The 23,343-nt window shown below is 45.7% G+C and overlaps 1 protein-coding gene across 7 annotated transcripts in view; it reads right to left on the bottom strand.

The window, feature by feature from the left end:
• The window catches only part of INPP5B (inositol polyphosphate-5-phosphatase B), a 48,469-nt gene that overhangs the window by 7,192 nt on the left and 17,934 nt on the right, over positions 1 to 23,343 (bottom strand). For 6 of the 7 annotated variants that reach the window (XM_046008563.1, XM_046008573.1, XM_046008602.1 and 3 more), the window contains 10 exons: positions 13,325 to 13,421; positions 11,359 to 11,526; positions 10,399 to 10,500; positions 9,079 to 9,193; positions 8,620 to 8,736; positions 7,666 to 7,853; positions 6,062 to 6,173; positions 3,366 to 3,475; positions 2,101 to 2,236; positions 509 to 619 (listed from right to left, as the gene is read on the bottom strand). In XM_046008563.1, the coding sequence (XP_045864519.1) occupies positions 509 to 619; positions 2,101 to 2,236; positions 3,366 to 3,475; positions 6,062 to 6,173; positions 7,666 to 7,853; positions 8,620 to 8,736; positions 9,079 to 9,193; positions 10,399 to 10,500; positions 11,359 to 11,526; positions 13,325 to 13,421 (1,256 nt within the window). The remainder of the gene's footprint in view (positions 1 to 508; positions 620 to 2,100; positions 2,237 to 3,365; positions 3,476 to 6,061; positions 6,174 to 7,665; positions 7,854 to 8,619; positions 8,737 to 9,078; positions 9,194 to 10,398; positions 10,501 to 11,358; positions 11,527 to 13,324; positions 13,422 to 23,343) is intronic. The other variant, XM_046008618.1, reaches the window with a different exon arrangement.

Raw genomic sequence — 23,343 nt, 5'->3', positions numbered from 1 at the left:
CTGTAGCTCTTCCACGAACAATCTTCTGCCCTAACTTGACTTCCCTGACTGCCCATCCCTTGTCTATACTGCCTGCCCTTCCCCCAATGCCTCTGTGTGTACCCAAGAAACTCTGACTCAACTTAATCTTGGTCAAAGCAAAATATCAGGAGGAAGACATTCCTTGCAAGAACACAGACCAGCTAAATCAAACAAAACACCTTTTGGCTCCTCTGCGCCATCACTTAAATCACGAATGGCCCATGTGTGGGTGAAACCTACGAGCCACAAAGGCTAAAGTCTTCTGACTCAGAAGATCAGGAGAAGAACATAATCTAAACCAACAACCCCGCTCCTCTCAGCGAACACCAGCAGCCTCCCTGGAACCAGAGGCCGCCCGTTAAAAAGACTGTGGAGTCCGGGGGTCGGACAGGTGGATCCTTCCTGGATTTCTGAGACCTCACAGACGAGATTTAAGTTCTATAAATAGAAGAGCCTGTTGCCAATATTGTTAACATGTCCTTCCTACCTCTCGCTTAGAAAGGGACACGGAAGGAATGCTGGCATTTTCCATCTTGTCCAGGGAGCGAACGATCTCCTCCAGAGTCTTCCGGTAATGTTCTTCGTTGACCACCCTCACCTGGGAGGCAAATATGGGAGCCTGAGTGCCTTCTGCCCATTTCCTCCTTTTCGGGAAAGAGGACATGCACAGCACTGGGCAAGAACAGTTGGCGGCCACGCAGAAAGTGAAGACTGAATAAATTTAATTAATTAACCAAGAACCCAATTAACAACAGACTCAGGAGAGGTCCTCCAGAGGCCGAGCTTGTGATGAAGTCAACTGCTTCCTGATGAGCAGGCAGAGGAAGCAGGGGTGGAAGTCTGGTGGGCAGCTCTACTGGCTTGCAGCCCCAGGGCAGAAAGATGCCCAGTGACTAGCTCTAATTCACTTGCTGCTATCCACCGGCCTGTGGCAAGAAACTGCTAGGGTTTAATTTCAAATAGTATTTCTCAAGTTTTCGTAACCTGTGCTCCAATGGCCAAGATTTTGTCAGGCTTTCCCTTCTGTATTCTGAGTCATAAATACAACTGTTGTCACTTTCCAATACAAAAACTCTGTAACATTCATTAGGCCTTTTTTCAAACTACTCACACTTTCACAGATTCTGATATGCCTCTACCCGAACCCTTAAGAGTGGATAACGTAAAGGAACAAATCACAGGAGAAGAGACAGTAAGCACGAAAATGTTCAACCTCACCAGCAAAATCAAACAAAAGTGATTTAGAAAAATGAAAGATCTCTTTCTTTTAGCTCACTGGGTTGACAGAAATTTAAGATGGGTAAACTCCAATATTAGCCAGGGTGGGGGAAATAAGCTTATACAGAGTTGGCAGACATTGGAGGAGGAGGAAGCTCTACTTTTACTGACATGGAAAGATCTGCTAAGACATAGTCAACAGGAGAAAAAAAAAAGATATTCTCTCAGAACAATATGTATAGGGGTGCCTGGGTGGCTCAGTGGGTTAAAAGCCTCTGCCTTCGGCTCAGGTCATGATCCCAGGGTCTTGGGATCGAGCCCCGCATCGGGCTCTCTGCTCGGCGGGGAGCCTGCTTCCTCCTCTCTCCCTACTTGTGATCTCTGTCAAATAAATAAATGAAATCTCTAAAAAAAAAAAAAAAAAAAGAACAATATGTATAGTATGATCTCTTTTTTGAAAAGAAAATACCCTCTATGTTGTATATAGAATACTGCCATGTTTATAAATGCACAGAACTCCTGGGAAAATACAGGCCAAAAAGCAAAGCAGAACTTGCACAGACAAAGAAATATATAGTAGAAGTATACCAAAGTAATGATGACTTAAATTTAAATTTAACAACTCTTTTGGTTTTTTTATTTTTAAGTAATCTCTATGCCCAACGTGACGCTCGAACTCACAACGCCAAGATCAAGAGTTGCATGCTCCATGGACTAAGCCAGCCAGGTGCCCCTAAAAATAATTTTTAAAAGCTTTCTCACACAGGGGGAAGGAGGAGACCAGAACGACAAAAGTGGTCTTGGTTATAGGAACTAATTCCCCATAGGGGTGCTCAGGACGAGTGTCGGCTGCCCACCTACCCCGATGTCAAACACCGAGCTGACAGGCTTGTGGTCACTGGTCTTCAGGCCCATGTGGCTCTGGTAACTCAGCTGAGTGATGTTCTTCCCTTTCCAGAGGACCCGGTCACACCAGGCAGGAGCACGACACTTCTCACTGAAATGCAAAGTCCACACTGGGGGCCCCCATACAGGCAAGCACACCCACTGCCTGGCCAGTGCCCCAGGGCAGCTGGGGAATGACCGGGCAGGGCCTTCAAGTTCAGGTGGCCCCAGGGTTCCAAGAAGCCACAGAGATTCGGGCCCACCAGGGGATAGCATGTCCCATCACCCAAGACAGCCGTGAGGGCTCCAAGCCAAATGCTGTTCAGAATGACTCTCTGTTCTTTACCTTCCTACGGGGAGGAGATGAAAAAAAGCAATCTGGAAGTAAGTACTCCGTGGTCCTTAAAACATGGTGCTTGACACAGCCTCTCAATTCTTACTGCCTCAGTTATAATCCTGGTTCTAGGCTAGCCTGCTTGGGAGGCTCTTTACCTTATTTTTTTTTTCTTTTACAATTTTTTTATTTTCAAGTAATCTCGACACCCAATGTGGGGCTTGAACTCATGACCCCAAGATCAAGAGTAGCACGCTCCACTGCCTGAGCCAGACGGGCGCCCCTTGGAAGGCTCTTTACTTTTTGCCTGCCTCAGTTCTCCGATCTAGAAGCTGAGGATGATAAATCACACCTCCTTCAGCTGGCAGTTGAAGGACTAAGTGAGGTCACAGAGGTCAAGTGCATGAAATAATGTGAAGCATACCAGAATCACTAACGAAAAGTGATAAACTCCTATGTAATGACCAAGTATAAGCTAAGTGGGCTGGAGTCATCCTATCCCCCTAAGCGTAGTTGGAAAGTAAATTAGTAGGGAACAAAGGCTAAGGCACTCAAAAAGAAAACACGCAGGAAGACAGAGCTGCTGAATGAGCAGACGCTGCCAGAAAATGTCTGACCAGGGGCACCTGGGTGGCTCAGTGGGTTAAGCCTCTGTCTTCGGCTCAGGTCATGATCTCAGGGTCCTGGACTGACCCCCGAGTCAGGCGCTCTGCTCAGCAGGAAGGCTGCTTCCCCTCTCTGTCTACTTGTGCTCTCTCTCTCTCTCAAAGAAAATGTCTGACCAGAGCACAAAACACGGGGAAGTCACAGAAATCCTGTCTCCTTCTGTAGGCCAACGGGGACAAGTGCTTCCCTGAATTTTGGGGTTTCCATTTGCTCAGCCCCCTGGAAGCAGCCCCCTACCTACCTGGTATCCCAGTCATCGGAGCCAGTATCATACTTATAGGTAGGCTGGAATGTGAGCTCGCCTTCAATGAAGCCTTCAAAGACAGCCTTGGTAGCCATCTGAGTTTTCAGCTACAAGAAGAGATGGAAGGGGGAAAAAAATCACCTCAGAATAAAAAAGTCAAACCTTGAATTAGCAGAGGAAAGGAAATCAATCTGGAATCTGAACCCTAACCCAAAGGGAAAGGCCCAGGAGAAAGCTATCCTGTAAGATCTTGAGAGCTAAATCCTAGGAAGGGGAGCGAGCTGACCATTCCTTTGCCTGTTGTACCGTTTGTGTGTGTGTGTGTGTTACTGTTGTTATTTTTTAAGATTTTATTTATTTATTTGACAGCGAGAGATCACAAGCAGGCAGAGAGGCAGGCAGAGAGAGAGAGAGAGAGAGAGAAAGCTGAGTAGAGAGCCCGATGTGAGGCTTGATCCCAAGACCATGAGATCCTGACCTAGGCCGAAGGCAGAGGCTTAACCCACTGAGCCACCCTGGGGCCCCTGTTGTACCGTTTTTAAGGCTCTTTTATAAGAGGATACTTGTATCCAGGGGGCCTGAGTACCATCTTGCTGAGATGTCCCTAAGAGGATCAGGTAGCAACAGAAAAAGGTCTGGGAAGATACTACCCAAAAAGCAAAGGGGAACTTCCAGGTATCTAAAAATAAATAGCAGAAGTATACCAAAACATATATGAATTAAATTTAAACAATCTTCTAAAGGAGTTTATCAAACAAGTTACACGAACTAGGGGAAGCTCTGTGCCTTGACTTCCCCCATTCGCAAATTGTGGATTTATAACAGAATCTGCCACTCAGGACTGTTGGAAAGAACTGCCAACTTAGAAGCGTGTCTGGAACATTTAAGAATAGCCAGCATTCTTCCCACTGCACTCATTTTAGGGGCTTCCTCCAGATCACACTCACAGCAAGATTAACAACCACAGGTGTTCCTGTGTCCTCCCTGGAGGACCAAGCTCGGCCCTGTGAGGAATGACGAAGAACTGTCCGCTAACACTGGAAACAGGGGGCAGCTACTCAGGGAACAACAGTTGCCAAATTCCCCAAAACATGAATTCCTAAAAAAACTCCTAAGGAAGGGGCACCTGGGTGGCTCAGTGGGTTAAGCCTCTGCCATCAGCTCAGGTCATGGTCTCAGGGTTCTGGGATCGAGACCCGCATTGAGCTCTCTGCTCAGCAGGGAGCCTGCTTCCTCCTCTCTCTCTGCCTGCCTCTCTACCTATTTGTGATCTCTATCAAATAAATAAGTAAGGGGCGCCTGGGTGGCTCAGTGGGTTAAAGCCTTTGCCTTCGGCTCAGGTCATGATCCCAGGGTCCTGGGATCAAGCCGCGCATCTGGCTCTCTGCTCAGCAGGGAGCCTGCTTCCTCCTCTCTCTCTGACTGCCTCTCTGCCTACTTCTGATCTCTGTCTGTCAAATAAATAAAAAATAAAATATTTTAAAAAATAAATAAATAAATAAATAAGTAAAATCTTAAAAAAAAAAAAAAAAAAACTCCTAAGGAAAAACCCACAGAAATAATAAAAATGGAGATATTAATGTAGGATGATTCTTAAATCGGTATACGTAGACCTTAAAACCATCTGGGAAGTAGAGAACACACAGAACAGGTACTGTTACCTGAAGAAAGACCAGGAAAAAAATAATAAATAAAAATTTAAAAATAAATAAATCAATAAATGAACCTGGGGGGGGGGACAGAAAAGAAGGCAAGAGGCAGTGGGTACGAACCTACCAGGGAAGTTAGAATGCCTCACTCAGGAATACAGATGCAGTAAACTCAGTTACAGAGTAGACCGGCTTAATGCTGAAATGGGGATTAAAGAGGGAAAAAAAGGTAATTTACCAAGGAAAGGAACTGGCAAGAAAAATGGTCCAAAAAAGATTATTCCATAAAGAAAGATATAACAAGGTTGATATTTTTTCCCCTTTGACTGACATGCACCAGGGGACAAAGGTTAACAGAAAGATTCAGACTGATGACAATAAGAAGAGGGCTACAGACTAAAAAGAAAAGGGACTTTAACATTCTGAACAACCCTGACCACTTGAACAGTCTTGAAACCCACAGAGAAGGGTAGACTGACGGAGGTCAGCGAGACACCGATGGCTCTTGTCCCGTGAAATGGCTAATGCTCCGAGCAAGAAACACTGACCTCAACTGCGGCAGAGAATGGCAGCTTACAGAACTGGTTCCTGTGGGACGTGACGAAAGCGGTTCAGGAAGAAGAGTGGCCATTTACACTAGATAAGTCTGAGGAGAGCAGGAGGGGGCGAGGCAGACTCACTCAGAAAACAATTAACAAATTGTCTTAAGCATCCCAAGTGCTTTAGAAGCTTGGTACCCCTTTGCCCTACTGGAATACATCACTAAATGGGCACTGGGGAAAGGGGTTGAGAGAGAGACAGACAGACTGAGACAGAGAACAGACATGCTCTTGCCGCCCCCAGAGGGATGAGGCACCTGGAGAGAAGAGCCAGAGGGGTGGGGGGCAGGGAAGGTGGGGGAACAGCCAGGGACAAGGCTGGCTAGCAACTCCTCGGGGAAGCCAACCCCATCAAGGAAGAGGCCAACGGTGGGGAAGCCAGGCCTTCCTACACACTCACAGTGGGGGGACAGCTGCCAAAGAAGGCCCAGGAGGCCACATGTACCTGATCGTACGCATACAGGGTTTGAAAATCCTTCTCCTCAATGAGGTTCTTCACTGTCTCCACGTCCAGCTCTTCTATCCTGTAGTTGAGGTCCCCCAGCCACAAGATCACACTGTGAGGACAGAACACAAAGGTCATACATTGGAGAGGGACTTTACCCATCCTAGCCGGCGTGCTTCTGATGGAAGGCCCTTGAAGCCAGCTTCTTGGGAGCTGGGAGGGCACTGACTCTGCTGTTCGGGAAATCTTTTCTCTTGCCACCCCATTTCATGTCACAGCTAACATGCTGCTTACTCAATGACCTTTTGCTCCAGGTTCATCAGAAACAGCCTTGAGTTGTCCTGGACTGTTTTACGATGTGTGGTTGGAAAGATAGTCTAATAAGATCTAAAAGCAAGACGACCATTTACCTCATTCCTGGGAAGAGGCACAAAAGATCAAATATTGGGAGTCAGGTCAGTCGCTCGGGGACCCCAAAACAGAGGATGCTATGATGTCGCCTCCATGCACATGACAGTCCACAAACACACTCTTAGCCTTTGTTTCTAGAACTGAGGTCCTCTGAAACAAAGTTCAACCTGTACAGTGGAGTCTGGGTTTAACCCCCACTGTATCATCGGTTGGCTCTTTCTGCAAAGTGGGACAGGTGGTCTGTCATAGCCGCTGCTTCGGGAGAAGGGTAACCGGACATCCCCGGATAACAGTGCACAGCCTGCCAGGTCCAATCCCACGCCATCCGAAGCCAGCAGCCAGGTCATTAAAGAACCCACGCAGCAGGACACACGCAGCAAAACAAAAGCATCCACAAGCTCAAAGCGGACAAACTGACATGCGAGTGGCCACCTCCCAAACTAGGGCGCTGGGAGTCCAGCAGAACGGAAGACACACTCCCTGCTAGGTTCCCCGGAGAAGGAAAGCCATCCTGTCAGCTTCCAGAACACCAGTGAGCCCAAGACCGTTCCACCACCGCAGCAGGCGGGATGCGAGGCTTGCATCTGGGGACTCCCCAGCCGACACCATGGCCTCGGGGGCTTCTTCCTTTGTCTAAAAGAAGTGGCACACGCTTCGAGTGTTACTGTAAAGTCTGAAATTCTAATATGCCTTGACTTGAGACATATAGAACGTCTTAGAGATAAAGAAAACAAAGATTAGCACAAGATGCTCCAAGCAGCTATCACAGCAGCTTCATAACGCTGGCTCGAGAGGGAAGGCGGACCACTGCAGTGCAAATCTCAATTACATGTGCTTTGGGAAGAACAGACACGTACTATCCTGAAGCCTACTTCTGAAACCCGGACTTGAGATGCTCACTGTCTGGTGGCTTTCCTCGTGGGGTTTAATCCAAGGCAGACCCACACTAAAATAAATCTTATACATATTCTGGGGACAAATGATGTGTAAGAAAGAGTCTAGAGGTCTGCCTGATGGTATGTTAGGACACGGAACATTCCCACGAGACATAATCCACATGTAAGCGAGCGATGGCTAGAGTCCCCACTCTGGGAGTGGAAAGCCTCCCCCAGGCACCTCCGTGACAAAACAGAGAGGCCCCAATTCTGCCACGTCAGAGCAGGGAACTACTTGGGGTCTGAGCCCAGACTCACTCGTGTTTGCTGATGGTGAGAGGGGGAAGGCCTGGGTCAATCTGACAAAACTGCATTCGAGAACAGATGTCTTTATAGTCCTGGTTCCTCCTCTCATACTCTTCTGTGTGGGCTGCCAAGTGAGAATTCACAACGCAGATGCTGGTGTTGTGAAACTGGAATCTGATGGCCACGCCTCCTTTGTTACCCTACGGGAAAGAGCCCGGAAGAACACAATTCACAACGTCAACATGACTGCTATTTAAATCTGCATGCTTTCAACGTATTTTCTCTTCAAAATCATCTAAGTGAAGCAGTTTGTATTTTCTTTTCTTTTTAATTTTTTGTAGAGGGGGAGAGGGAGAGAGACTATCTCCAGCAGACTCCCCGCTGAGTGCAGAACCCAACACAGCGCTGGATCTCACAACTCTGGGATCGTGACCGGAGCCGAAATCGAAAATTGGACGCTTAAGCAATGGAGCCACCCAGGCACCCCTATTGTCCGTATTTTAACACGTAGGTAAACAAATCCAAGAAAGCAGAATAACCAGCCAGTGGCAAAGCTCTGAGTCCACTTTTCACTATATCGCAGGCAAACCACATGCTTGGCCTTCTCTGCAGGAAGCTAAGCTCTTGCAGGAGAACCTAAAAGCAGGACTTCAGGAGCCTCAAGAAGAAGAAATTGCAAACCTATTATCAGCATTCTTTATCTTGGTTTTCTGCAATGTATTTCATGGGTGAAATGATCATTTTGTGATCAGCTGGAGGCTCTGGTGTGGCGCAGACAGGGATGTGTGCCAAATTAGCCAGCAGCTCACGAAATTACAACTTCTAAGTGGTCCGCTCTGCCTCACCCTGCTTAAGGGCATCATTCATCTTGTCACACCAGTCCCCTTGAACTAGGACACACGCAGTCACATTATCTTGAGAGGCAGGGTCGAAACCTTAGGGATCAAGCATACCCCCCAAACTCACCATCCTGCCCATGATTCCTGTCCCCACGGTCTCGGCTTCCACCTCAGAGATGTGTGCTGCGTGTTCCTGTTTGACATACAATAGCAGCATAATCCCCACCAGTCGGATGAGCTTCACCTGGACAACAGAGCCAGACATTCCCGTCACAGCATGAACCAGAAACCGAAAACAGGAAGACACATCCCAGAGGAAAAGTGGTCTCGAAGCCGGCTGAGGACGCCGATGTGTTTCCTTCTCCATGGCAGGACACAGGGAAATCACCTATGCAGCTCACCGAACATGCTCTATGATAACCCAAATAGCCTACTGCTGCCCGGACCGGCATCTTTCCTACCCAGAGCACCTCTTCTGGAGGACTTGGAATGGAAAGAATTAGGACAGGCTTATGATAACGGTCACAGGTCTCAGAATTTCCTTGCATAGCAACATACAATTAAGGGTCACTGACCCCTCGCTTACTTTCGCATACTTGGCATCTGGGTGAAGACCTTCTGACACAGCTTTAAACCACTCTTCCTCCTTCGGGGTATCATGGAAGAAAAAGGCTTCCTTACTCAGATCAAGCTCCTGGAACCTATAACAAGCAGCAAGCAGTCAGACAGTCGAGAAGAGTCATGTGCAAGACAGCACGTCCTCAGATTGGGTTAGGTATGTGTATCCTCGCTTTCCAGCTAAACTGCAGGGCCCTCGAGGGGAGAAAAATAAATATGTGGAGCCAAGGGACTAAATGCTAAGGAACTACCAGCGCTTTGACGAGCTGTCACCCATTTCCTCTCCATAACCAGCCTGGGAAGCGGTCAGAAGTGTCGCCATTTTACCCGAGACCCCTGGTTCACAAAAGCAGCAAATGCCAAACTGGGGGCCATGCCTACATCTAGATCAATCCCAAATTCTAGGCCCTTCTCACTTTACTATATAGGCTCCTTTGCTGCCCCCCTCCCCATTCACAGTGCCCAGGACAGGGCTAGGAGGATAATATATATGGAAGAAAAAATGACTGACTGATGGAGCCTTAAAAAAAAAAAAAAAAAAAAGCTAACCTTCCTGGGGCACCTGGGTGGCTCAGTCAGTTAAGTGTCTGACTCTTGATTTCAGCTCAGGTCATGATCCTGAGATCAAGCCCCACATCAGACTCCATGCTAGGCATGGAACCTGCTTAGGGTTCTCTCTCTCCCTCTGCCTCTCCCTACTTGTGCACTCTCTCTCTCTAAACAAAATTGAAACAAAAAAATAAAGCAAGCTGGGGCGTCTGGGTGGCTCAGTCGGTTAAGCATCTGCCTTCAGTTCTGGTCACGACCCCGGGATCCTGAGATGGAGCCCCACATCGGGATCCCTGCTCAGCGGGCAGCCTGTTTCTCCCTCTCCCTCTGCCTCTCCCTTCTGTTTCTGCTCTTTCTCTCTGTCAAATAAATAAATAAAATCTTAAAAATAAATAAATAAAGCTAACCTTACTTCCCTAGCAAAAGCTGTTTTTGCCTTGTGACCAATAAAGTGCTGAACGTCTAAGTGATAAAAGTCAGTTTGAGGTGTAGTGATTTTAACAGAGGGTTGCACAAAATAATAGCATTTAAATCCAAGCACATCGCTTTAATGGTGCCAGAAATTTGTTTAATTCCAGGAAGAACATCAAACAGAGAAGCAGCTATTATTAAGCACATGGTCATTTTTCAATTCCTTTACCTGCTGTGAGAACTCAGTTATACATTCATGTCCTTGTCCCTTCCCCTCAGCTATATTTTCTGGAGCTGGAGAGGCAGAACTGAGAAGAGAAGCACTCACCCCACACAGTATACATCTGGGGCCGGGATGCCGTGGCTTAGCCAGGGCCGGAGGCCTTCTTTAGGGGACTGTCCATTCACGTTGTATGTTCCCACAAAAAACCTGTCAGTAAAGAGAATGGATCAGTCCCTTGGGAGGACAATGGAGGTGAGGGGGAAAGCATCCTACGCTGACTCCGCCCAGTTTCAGGCTCTCTGGAAACAAATTTTAAGACGTTTCCAGACATTGAGTCATGTCATCCCGGACGTCGACCAAGGACTGTGGCACTGAAGGGTGACTTGCAGTCTGTCATGATATTTGTTGCTTTTGTGGTAACTTCATGAACATTGCTATTTAGCCTTGGCAGCCATTAGAGCCATAATCCACAAAATGATTCCTTAGCCTGTGTGTGCTGGGGAAATGAAAGAAAAATGAAAAGTACCTTGGTAATTATCTTCAGAAGGAAAGCAACAGCAGTGTTCACCATAAGGGATTGTTTGTATACCTGGAAGCAATGTCACTTGGTATTACAGGCCCCGTGCATGGATTTAAAAAGATTTAGCAGAATCCTGCAACCTCTATTCATTTAACTTTTGATAATCCTGTCTAAAATGATTACCAAACACTAACTTCATTTCACTAACTTCAGTTTAAATGACTTCCTTCAAAGGTCCGGAATGACCAAGAGAAACACAAATATCAGGATATCATTCCTTCTTCTGTCCTTTATACCTCTTTAAATACTGCCGTAATCATTTGTAAGCTGTGTGACTCTGCTATACCACACCTACCACCCTGCCTGGCCAGAAAAGACAGACTAAATGGCTGTTCATGAAGAGTGAAAGGAAATCATCATTTTGAGAATGCCGGGTGAGATTCTGCAGAATGATCTGTTTCCAAATCCAGCGTAGGGGGTGAAGTGCTGAAATTTCAGAGCTGAATGATAATTTTGCTTTGAAAACAGTATGCCCAGTTATCTACCTGAAGTTCTGGATATAGGTATAATCCTCTTCTTTCTGCACCAGACGTGATTTCACTATTGTATCTCGTAGCCCGAACTTCTGCATGGACAAAATGTGAGCCTTGTCTGATACCATGATAGTGGAGGAGCGGACCATGTCGGTGATTTCACACTTGGATTTATTCTGTCTAGAAAAACAAACAGACAAAACTTTATCACATTCTGATGAGTTTGCCATGACAAAATACATGAACATGAAGCTAGAAGTTTCCACACACAAGTGTCTGAGTCACAGAAGACGAACAGAGGCCAAAGCCAAATGTATTTACTAAAACAAACAAAAAACAAAAAAACCCACTATATCTGTGTGCAATTAAGCAAATTTGTGTGTTGTTGAACATACAGCACATTGGTACAGAGATTTTCTTTTTTTTAAAAGATTTTAAAAGATTTTATTTATTTATTTGACAGAGAGAGATCATAAGTAGGCAGAGAGGCAGGCAGAGAGAGAAGGAGAAGCAGGCTCCCCGCTGAGTAGAGAGCCCGATGTGGGGCTCTATCCCAGGACCCTGAGATCATGACCTGAGCCGAAGGCAGAGGCTCAACCCACGGAGCCGCCCAGGTGCCCCTGGTCCCGAGATTTTCTGACAGAGATCTCAGATTGGAGGGGATCTTAAAGACATTCTGATCTAATCCCTTCCTTTCCCAAATAGGAAAAATAAGATCTAGCACCATCCACCCAGCTGGACGGCAGCAGAATATGGACTAGAATCCAGATGTGACAGTACTCTTTCTAGACCTTATTGCCTCATGTAACGAGACCATAAAACTATCCAGATCCTTCGACTTGACAATTCTACTATAACTCTTTCCCACAGGAATGATCCAAAATAAAAGAAGAGCAATGAAAGTTCGTATTTCACGATTATTTATGTAGTTTTAATAGCCAAACTAACAATTATTCAAAGGCCAACATTTAAAGTCAAGCAAAATTTTTAAATTGACATATTTATCTAACAGAAGCCCAATAAAAGTGCAAGAAACTTTTGCTGAACATTACTTAATGAATTAAGAGATATAGAGCCCTTGCAACCACCTCTGGCCACAGACGTATCTGATATCATATCATCAAGTACATACATGTAAAAATGTATCTGTGTAACCAAAAAGGCTCCAAGTGAACTGAGCATGACAGATCCAGTTACACTTAAAGTTCAGGGATTGTTCCTTTCTGCTTGTGTGCATAAAAATACGGACATAAGCCGTTTTTTTTTATCTTGCCCGGCTGTTTCTGGCTATGAGCAGCAGGTGGCACTAGTGTACAGACTAAATATAAGAGCACATCAGGAAAAAGAAAAAAGAAAAGTAAATAAAAACAGAAAAAAAGAAGTATCGGGCGCCTGGGTGGCTCAGTTGGTTGGACAACCGCCTTCCCCTTGGGTTATGGTCCTGGAGTCCTAGGATCCAGTCCCGCATTGGGCTCCCAGCTCCACAGGGAGTCTGCTTCTCCCTCTGACCTTCTCCCCTCTCGTGCTCTCTCTCACTGTCTCTCTCTCAAATAAATAAAATATTTTTTAAAAATTTAAAAAAAAAAGAAGTATCTTCAGAGTCAGGAAACTCCTAAGAGAATGTGAGGGAGAAACAAAAATGTTTCTAATCTTCTAGATGTCTAAGGTAGAGTTAGATGGCCAGTTTCAAATCCTAGATGGGCTACTTGCTAGTTCCGGATCTTGTGTAAATGATATAAAGGCTCTTCACCTGCAGCGGTAAAACACAGAAGACAATGGTACCTATCTTTTAGGTCAAAATAAGATAATCTAGGTAAGAGCATAGTGCCTGCGTACACAGTAAATGCTCAATGAATGTCCAACATTTCTTAAACCAACTACCCTGGGACAACTTACATCACGCACAGCAATGGTCTCAGTTCTCTACTGAGGAGAACTTCAGCCCTAGGACGTACAAATGAATGGACAGCTGCATTACCTTGTGAGTAAGCTGTCTGGGGTATCTTGAGCACAAGAGCTCCGGTCCATAAGCAGGTCTCCCTTATCTGACCGCGAATCATCAAAGTCAGAAGCACCTAAGGGGGAAGGGGAAGGAATGAAAACAGGCTTACACAGACTTGAACACAGAGACCACAGCTTCTCCAATTGTTGTCTACGAATCACCGGTTGTGCACATAATGCTTGAAAGCACAGGTAAGGTGGATGGTGGTACCTTGTGGAGCACGAGAGAGAGGGCAAAAAAAACAAGCATTTCATCCAGAGATCTTTACTTCTGAAAACGTAACTATCTCAGCTGGTCCGACTCCCTTTTCCTAGAGATGGAGTGCCTTACAGAAAGAATAAAAACTATGCAAGCTGCAAACCTAAGTTCCTTCACTGGCTCTACTATTTACTGACTTCTGACTTCAGGCAAGTCATCCAACCTCTCTCAATCTCAGTGACTTGACGTGCCCTGCCCTTCTCACAGGTATATTGCCGGGATCAAATGGCTGACACGTGAGTAAGCATTTTGGAGGCGACACAGCATATTATGAAATATAAGATAGTGATCTCATTTCCATTTACTCCAAGTGGACCTTCAAGTTCAAGGAGGAGAGAGCCAATGGTCAGAGATCTGACGCTGGGAAGGATCTAAGTGTTAGAGAATAGCCTGTCATTGTTAATAAATTGCCTCAAAAACAAAAGAGCAAACCAAGGACTTTTAATAAATAAATACTTTGGGGGCGCCTGGGTGGCTCAGTGGGTTAAAGCCTCTGCCTTCAGCTCAGGTCATGATCCCAGGGTCCTAGGATCGAGCCCCACATCTGGCTCTCTGCCCGGCAGGGAGCCTGCTTCCTCCTCTCTCTCTCTCTGCCTGCCTCTCTGCCTACTTGTGGTCTCTGTCTGTCAAATAAATAAATAAAATATTTTTAAAAAAATAAAATTAAATAAATAAATAAATAAATAAATACTTTGGGACAGTTGTTAAACCAAGATAAACCTGAAAAGGAAAAGTAATCTGCCAATAGCTTCTTTGCTCCTTAAAAGCCAAATCTCTCATCCACAGAAAACAGAATGGAGAGGCCACAGAACTGGGCTGCTTCAACATACAAGTTACAAGGAGCACTGCAGGCATGAACCATCACGAAAGAATTCTGCCCTGAGGACTATTACTAAACATGGATTTTTTGACCATGCATTCACAGGAACCAGAACACACACACACACACACACACACACACACACACACACACATTTGAAACGTGAAAATAATGACATTTCAATAAGCCAATCACCAAGGCCTTTCCATTTTGTTTCCTGAATGCCACTCAAATCAATATAGTCCAATGTGACCCTATTACCCATGTTACCAACATCTCCCTGGAATGACTTCAAACTAATCTCCGGGCCTGCCTTCTTACCCCCACCATCTCTGACCCAATTTCTACACTGCAGCCAAAGGATTTTTTGAAAAAGGAAGGCTAATCACATCACTTAAGACCTTTTAAAAGCTTCCCATTGAATAAACTTAAACCTCCCAGTATGGCTGCCAAGTCTCCCTTCAGTCCGGATCCCACCTGCCCACTTGCATGTCTCACCACAGTCCTCTGCCTCCCATCCCCTTGAATGCCATAATCTATTAAAGTTACTGCAGTTACACCACAATCCCATCAGAAACCCACTTCCTTCTTTCATTTTGCTTTACATGGCTAACTCCTACCCATCCCGGGGCCAGGGGTGAGCAAACTTCTCTGCAAAAGGCCCGAACGTAAATGTCCGAGGCTCTGTAGACCAAACCGTCTCCATCACAACGATCTGACCCTTCTGTCACAGCGTAAAGAAGCCACGAGCATGGCTGTGTTCCAGGAAAACTTTATTTATGGACACTGAAATCTGAAGATTACATAATTTTTACATGTCACAAAATATGAATCTCTTTTAATTCTTTTCAAACATTTAAAACTATAAAAACTATTCTTAGCTCCCAGGCTGTTAAAAAAAAAAAAAAAAAAGCAGTCAGTGAGCCGGACTTGGCTCATAGACTGTACTTAGCCGAGTCCTGCTATAGACCACGTCTTCGAACATGTGGTCTATAGCAGGTCTATAGGGGTCACGTCTTCGAAGATGCCATCTCTAACTTCCCCTAGATCAGGCCAGATACCCTGCGACTGGTGTCCCACAGCTCCCTGCATGTCTCATTAGAGCCTCAACTGCTGTGTATTATAATGTTTGTCCCCCAGTTAGACTGGAAGCTTACTGAGGACAAACTATGTCTGATTTATTCATCACTGTGTCACCCAGCACATAAAAAGCAGTTCATTCAACAATTCAACAGAAAATACTGGATGAACATGGATTCCTTATGTGTCTTATATAAATACGTAACGTCTAAGCTCAAGTCTATAGCCTTCTTTTGGAATGTCTCAGGTCATCTTCCCATTGTCTTTAGCATATAACAAAAATAAGAAAGACAGGGTTTCTGGAATTCTACAACTCCATGGTTCACCAAATGACTTCTGAGAACTAAATCCCCAACTGTATTCTACCTCTCTTGCTTTACTCTCACTGAACTCTAAAGCTTAGAGAACCAAGGGACTGGAGTTAATGAATGGCATACTGGGAAACCTTTAAAAATGGCTGAAATCCAAAAAGCTGACAATACCAGTTGCTGGCAAGGATGTGGAGCAACAGTAATTCTTATTTACTGACTGTAAGAACGGAAAATGGTATAGCCACTTTGCAAGCAGTTTGGTAGTTTCTTACAAAGCTAAACATAGTCTTACCATAGGATCCACCAATCACACTGCTAGATATTTATCTATTTGAAGGTTTATGTCCATATAAAAACCAGCACATAACTTAAAAAAAAAAAAAAGATTTTATGGGGTGCCTGGGTGGCTCAGTGGGTTAAAGCCTCTGCCTTTGGCTCAGGTCATGATCCCAGGGTCCTGGGATCGAGCCCCACATCAGGCTCTCTGCTCAGCAGGGAGCCTGCTTCCCTTCCTCTCTCTGCCTACCTCTCTGCCTACTTGTGACCTGTCTGTCAAATAAATAAATAAATAAAATCTTTAAAAAAAAAAAAAAAGATTTATTTGAGAGAGAGAGAGCATGAGGGGGGAGAAGGGCAGAGGAAGAGGGAAAGGAACAAGCAGACTCCCCACTAAGTGCAGAGCCCAACGCAGGGCTCAATCCCAGGACCCTGAGATGACAACCTGAGCCGAAGTTAGATGCTTAACTGACTGAGCCACCCAGGCGCTCCTACAGTGGTTTTATTCATACCCACAAAAACTGAAAGCAACCAAGATGTCCTTCAATAGATAACTGGATAAACAACCTCTGGTTTATCTATATAATGAAATATATTCATTCAGCAATAAAAAATTTAAAAATTAAAAAAAATAAAAATAAAAATTTAAAATTTAAAAATTAAAAAAATTTTTTTAAAAATTCAGCAATAAAAAAGGAGCCCCAAGTCACAAAAAGGCATGAATGAATCTTAAACGCATATTGTGAGGTGAAAGAAGTCATTGCGAAGAGGCTCCACGCTGCAGGACTCCAATTACACAACCTTACGGTAAAGCAAAACTCTAGAGATGGTAAGCAGTGGGTGGGTAAGGATTAAGTAAGTGATGCACCGGGGAATTTTTTTTTTTTTTAAAGATTTTATTTATTTATTTGACAGAGAGATCACAAGTAGACAGAGAGGCAGGCAGAGAGAGAGAGAGGGAAGCAGGCTCCCCGCTGAGCGGAGAGCCTGACGCGGGACTTGATCCCAGGACCCTGAGATCATGACCTGAGCCGAAGGCAGCGGCTTAACCCACTGAGCCACCCAGGCGCCCCACCGGGGACTTTTTAGGGCAGTGAAACTATTCTGAGAAGCTGTAAGGGTGGATACATGACACTAGCCATGGGTTTCAAAACCCACAGAACTTTATAGTACACAGTAATGTATGAAAATTCTTAAAAAATCATTTTGAAGATCAAAGGATCCTGGAGTAAAATGCAGAAAATGACAAAAGAATCTAACTATATTACAAATGTATGAAACAGCCTCACTAAGGGGGGGACAGAGGAAAAAAGTGCTGACTTTAATAGCTTTGGAAATGAGTGGAATCTGTAAGACTAAAGGCAAAATAAACTGTTCCTAAGCACTCTACTCTAGCTGATAACGCTGTCTCCCACAGGGACATGGGTTAACTATTCTAAAGCCGCTATACGTGGATCCTGGAATTTAACACTTAAGAAAATGGAGAGAGTTGGGGCACCTGGGAGGGTCAGTGGGTTAAAGCCTCTGCCTTTGGCCCAGGTCATGATCCCAAGGTCCTGGGATCAAGGCCTGCATCGGACTCTCTGCTCGGTGGGGAGCCTGCCTCTCTGCCTACTTGTGATATCTGTCAAATAAAAAATTTTTAAAAATAAAAAATCTTTGGGATGCCTGGGTGGCTCAGTTGGTTGAGCAGCTGCCTTCAGTTCAAGTCATGATCCCAGCATCCTGGGATCGAGTCCCACATCTGGCTCCTTGTTCAGCAGGGAGCCTGCTTCTCCCTCTGCCTCTGTCTGCCTGTGCTCACTCTCTCTCTCTGATAAATAAATAAAATCTTTAAAAAAATAATAATAAAATAAAAAATTTAAAAAAAAAAATGGAGAGTGGATTGTGGGAGCCAGGTTTCTCATTGCTGGAGTGGGAGATAAACAGGGGGAAGAGGCTAGAATGATCCATGTGGTAATGGGTTAGAACTGGAGACATCAGCAAGAGTTCATGTTTACCTAATATAGATACATATGGTTACATGTAGAAATATAGAGATACACACATTTAAGTATACACATGTACATTTCCTTGTGCCATCTGCTAAGAGGGCCTAGAAGCAAGGACACACCTTGTAGTAGCAAGGACCAATCTTTAATGCCCAATCTCAGTTTCCAATACCATTCTCCAATAAAAGGAACAGGGGCTCCTTGAGATATGGTTATTTTAGGACTGGGGCAGGCAACATACAAGAAAGACGGAGCATCTTCCAGTGTCAGAAAATAAGAAAGTACTTTAAAAAAACTCCAAAAATAAAAACACCCACAATGATGAGGGTATGTCAAAGGGACACAGGAGCCAACCAGAAGAACTCCAATGGTCACAGGTCGAACAGTTTGAGCAATGAAATAAAGCAATATTGGATTATAATTCAAACTACAAAAGAAATATCCATCAATCCATACTGCTATAAATAATTGAATTAAAAAAAAGTAAATGGAGGCAACCCTCTCGGGTCCCCTGCCTCTTTGGGAGCTTTATACTATCACTTTACTATCACTCAATAAACTTTGCTTTGGGGCGCTTGGGTGACTCAGTTAGTTAAGCATCTGCCTTCGGCTCAGGTCATGATCCCAAGATCCTGGGATTGAGCCCCACATTGGGCTCCCGGCTCTGCAGGGAGCACGCTTCTCCCTCTCCCTCTCCCCCTGCTTGTGCTCATGCTCTCTCTGTCAAATGAATAAATAAGTAAAAATATTTTTAAAAAATAAAAATAAATGGAGGAGAAAAGACAAATCTCCCATGAAGAAGTCCAGATAATGCAGGTGAATACTCTTGCCTTCCAAGAGGCGAAACCTAACTCCCCACTACTGTACCACCAGCAGCTGTGTTAAGGTTACTGACAACCTTCATGTTGCCAAATCCAGCGGTCAGTTCCCAGTTTTCAGCTGAGTCCACTCCAACCTCCCCCAGCAGCTCTTGATAGAAACCATGCTCTCCCCCACTAAACACTTCATTTCTGAAGGCTCCTTTTTCCCTCCACGGACCCCCCACACCCCAACCCCAGGAATGAGCCCGGGCAAAGCCCTGGCCAGAGATGGCTTCTCCAGCTACACTCTTTCCCAGCTAGATGATCTCACTTAGTCTCACGGTTTTAAAGATTTTATTTATTTGACAGAGATCACAAGTAGGCAGAGAGGCAGGCAGAGAGAGAGGGGGAAGCAGGCTCCCCACTGAGCAGAGAGCCCGATGCAGGGCTCGATCCCAGGAGGCTTTAACCCACTGAGCCACCCAGACGCCCCAGTCTCACAGTTTTAAACACCACCTCCATGCTGACCACTCCCAGTCTCCATGCTCCAGCCTTTCACCTGAGCTCCAGACTGTTCTGTGCTGCTTCCCCCCTTAGGCTTCTTCACCTCGGTAGACAGAACCATCACTAGACCCGCTGCGCAGAACAGAAACCTGAGACTCGCTTGTGACTCCTCTTTCTTCACCTGATTCCCACGGCTAATTCATCAGCAATTCAGCCAAGGTCTACCTTCAGAAACATACCTGCAATCTCTCACCACAGCAGCTTCCTAACTGTTCTTGACTTCCAGCCTTACACACCCCTGCCGTTAGTTCTCTAGAGAGCGGCCAGAGTGAAAAGAAGGTGTATCACCATGCCGCATAAATCCACTTCCCTGCTTACGACTTTCAAGTCGCTTCCCACGCCTCAGAATAAAATTTGGTCCCCTGAGAGAGTTGAGAAGGCCCTCCCGAAGCTGGCCCCCACACCCTGCTGGCTCCATCCACTGCGCTCTCCCTCACTCAGTCTGCTCTGGCCACATCTCCTTTCCTGCTATTCCTGGGCATGTCGAGCTCACTCCTAACTCAAAGACTTTGCTCTTGCAGACCCCTTTGCCTGGAATGCTTTTCCTTCAGATCTCTGCGTGACTCTGCATTTCATTCATGGCTCTGCTCAGATCTCAGAGGCCGTGCCACCCTATCTAAACAGCCCCCCCACCAACCCCACGTCACTCTATCCCCTTACTCCAGAGCTTCCAGATTCCTCTGTCCATAGCATCCTTACTGCCACAGTGATTTTTTTCAAAGAGCCTCTAGGCCAAAAGAAGTACCGACCAGTGCTGATTAGGGCCAAAATAATATCGCTGATTACTTAACTCCTAACAACTTAAGTAGCAGTTTGAAAATGAATACACATAAATAGGAGGAAAAGATACTATTTCTATTTTCTTTGAAATAACCAGAATTACCGACTAAGAAGACAGGTGTGCAGGTTGGGCACTGCACACCCTCTCAAATCTTGGAATCCAAGGGGACGCCGCCTACAGTGTGCCACATTGATTTGTGCCTGGTACTTGCTTGTGATCCCAGCAACCACCCAAAACCCAGCTTTGCAAAGATACCGTGTCACCAAAAGGAACGCAGCACCATCTAATGTTGAAGCTATGAACTACCTTGAGCTAAAAGGTCAGTGTTCCAGCAGACACGACAGGTATCTCTGTCATGTCCCACTGTGGGACGTGTCCCAACTCTGACGTGTCACACTGTGAATTCCCTGCAAAACGCCAGGGAGCCACAGCACACTGTCTGGTAACCACAATCCTGTTACCTCTTTCCTCTTAGTATTAATACCATTTGATATCATATCTCATAAGTACTCCTCAGTTTATTGGAGGCTATGGCCCCTGAAAGGTAAGCTCTGGAAGGCAGGGGCCTTGTCCTCATGCTCTTTCCCAGGTATCTGGATCAGCGCCTGGCTTACAGTAACTACTACAGTGTTAAATGCAAACAAGTATCAGGAAACGTAAGCTGAAGCCCAGCTGTGGCATTATCTTCCTGTGTGACAAGTTCCTTCTTTGGGTCTCAGTTTCTTCGTCTACAAAGTAGGAACTTCAGGGGCCTTACAATGGGCCAAGGCAAATTAAGGACTAAGGGTTAGAGCTCTGTTCCTGCATCAGTGCTTCCTAAGGATCTTGTTTTGAGGGGGCGGTTCCTACCAACAGTCAGATTGAAAGGACATCTCCTGGGGACAAGTGGTGTGTCCCGATGGATTCAGCTGCTGTCTATGAGCAGACTTGAAAATCGCCCTGCAGACCTACATCGCTGTGTCTGCCGCAGGACCCAGTCCAGCAAGGACAAGAACATCTTCATTCCTCACTCTGTGCATGGAAACTTTAAGGCATGATTTGGGGGATTTCCAGCCACAAGGCAGTCTTCTCGGAATCTCTTCTCCCCTGAATCTAGCACGGAAGCTGGCTGTCAGCGGCTCTTTGCCAAATTTACCATCATGTAGCCCCATGGTTCCTTCTTGACCACAGCTTCCTGTCCTCCCTCCTCTCCTGCTTCCCTACTCCCACTCTGCCCTTTTTCCAACCTCAGACCTCCAGTCCTTTGTCAGCCAATCTAACAGCTGACATCTGGGTTTTTCCTTTCTTCCCATGTTTGTCCTCCAAGTCCTATAAATCCTCTCTCTTGAATATTTTTATACCTGACCCTCTTCCCTACCCCTACGGTCATGCCTTAAGTTAGGCCCTTACTGTTTCTGGAAAGCACATTCAGTGACTTCCTGCCTCCATTATTTCCCCTCTCCAGTCCATTCTGCCATCGTCTTGAAGAAAACCCAAATCTGAGCAGGTCATTCCTGTGCCTCAAATCCCACAATAACTTCTATCACCCGTGCAATAAACCCCAAACCTCAGACTATTACATACAAAGACCTTTGTAATTAGCCCATACTCCCTTTCCAGCCCCATCACCTGCCACCCTCCCCCAAACGAGTCACAGCAAAACGACTTCTCTCTTTGCATGCTGCCTCCTCACCCACACCCCCGACCCTAACCACCCCCCAATCCCACCTCCATGGGGTGAGTTTCAGTCATCCTTGCAGACTCAGCTCAGGATTCACCTCCTTCAAAAGGTCTTCTCTGGCCCTCCTCGTATCTTCACACACCCAGGGTTTGCCTTGGCAAAGGATTTGTCATAATGGAACCAAAACTGTTTAACTCTTTCTGCCTCCCTTCTTTAGCTAGACCACAAGCTTCCTGGGAGCAGGAGTTGCTTTTTCTCTGTGGCCCTCGGCTCACCACAATTTATGGAACATATCAGGCAGCCAGTAGACACACGCTGAACAAACAGCCACTCAGCAGAGAGGAAGCTCAGCGTCATTTCTGGTTATTTATTTATTTATTTATTTTTATTTAAATTCAATTTTGGTTTTTTTTTTTTTAAAGATTTTATTTATTTATTTGACAGAGAGAAATCACAAGAGAGAGAGGAAGGGAAGCAGGCTCTCCGCTGAGCAGAGAGCCCAATGTGGGACTCGATCCCAGGACCCTGAGATCATGACCTGAGCTGAAGGCAGCGGCTTAACCCACTGAGCCACCCAGGCGCCCTCAATTTTGTTTTTAATTAAAGATTTCTATTTGTTTGAGAGAGAGAGCAGAATGAAAGAGAGAACAAAAGCAAGGAGAGTGGCAGGCAGAGGGAGAGGGAGAAGCAGACTCCCCGCTGAGCAGGGAGGCAGACTGGGGCTCAATCCCAGGACCCTGCGATCATGACCTGAGCCAAAGGCAGCAGATGCTTAACCGAGCCACCCAGGTCCCCCTGGGTGCTTTCCTGATGACCATCTTTCACACCTACAAGTGACACTATGTCCCTGAAGAACCTACAGAGGAAGTAGGTCAACCATAGTAACAGCTTGATCTGGTGTATAAAACTGCAGAAGTGTTGTTCTTCTTGCAAATTCTGTGCATTGCATTGCACAGCTTACAGACCACGCCCCCTCTCCCATGCTTGGCTAAACAGATGACAATGCCTCTGGAGGCCCCTTCCTTAGCCCAAAAAGCAACAGAGCCTAAAACAGATCCCCCAATTCCTGATCTGAAACCCAAATTCCAAGTGACCTTGGAATTCATAATTCGGGGATTTTATTAATTTATTTATTTTAGATTTTTTACTTATTTATTTGACACAGAGACACAGAGAGAGACAGAGATACAGAGAGAGACAGAGAGAGTGCACTATTTGGGGGCAGGGAGAAGGAGAAGCAGGTTCCTCATGGAGCAGGGACCCCAACGCAGGATGTGATCCCAGGACCCTGGGATCATGACCTGAGCCGAAGGCAGATGCTCAACGACTGAGCCGGCCAGGTGCCCCAACATTTGGGGGACTTTGGAAAGCTAATATGTTACCTACGCTGCCTATAATATAATACCCCCAGCAGAGTCTGAGGCAACACCAAGGAATCGAGCACTTTAATATTT

Source organism: Meles meles, chromosome 1 (genome assembly GCF_922984935.1).
Source record: "Meles meles chromosome 1, mMelMel3.1 paternal haplotype, whole genome shotgun sequence".
Classification (NCBI taxonomy): Eukaryota; Metazoa; Chordata; class Mammalia; order Carnivora; family Mustelidae; genus Meles; species Meles meles.
This window is presented reverse-complemented; position numbering and strand designations above follow the sequence as displayed.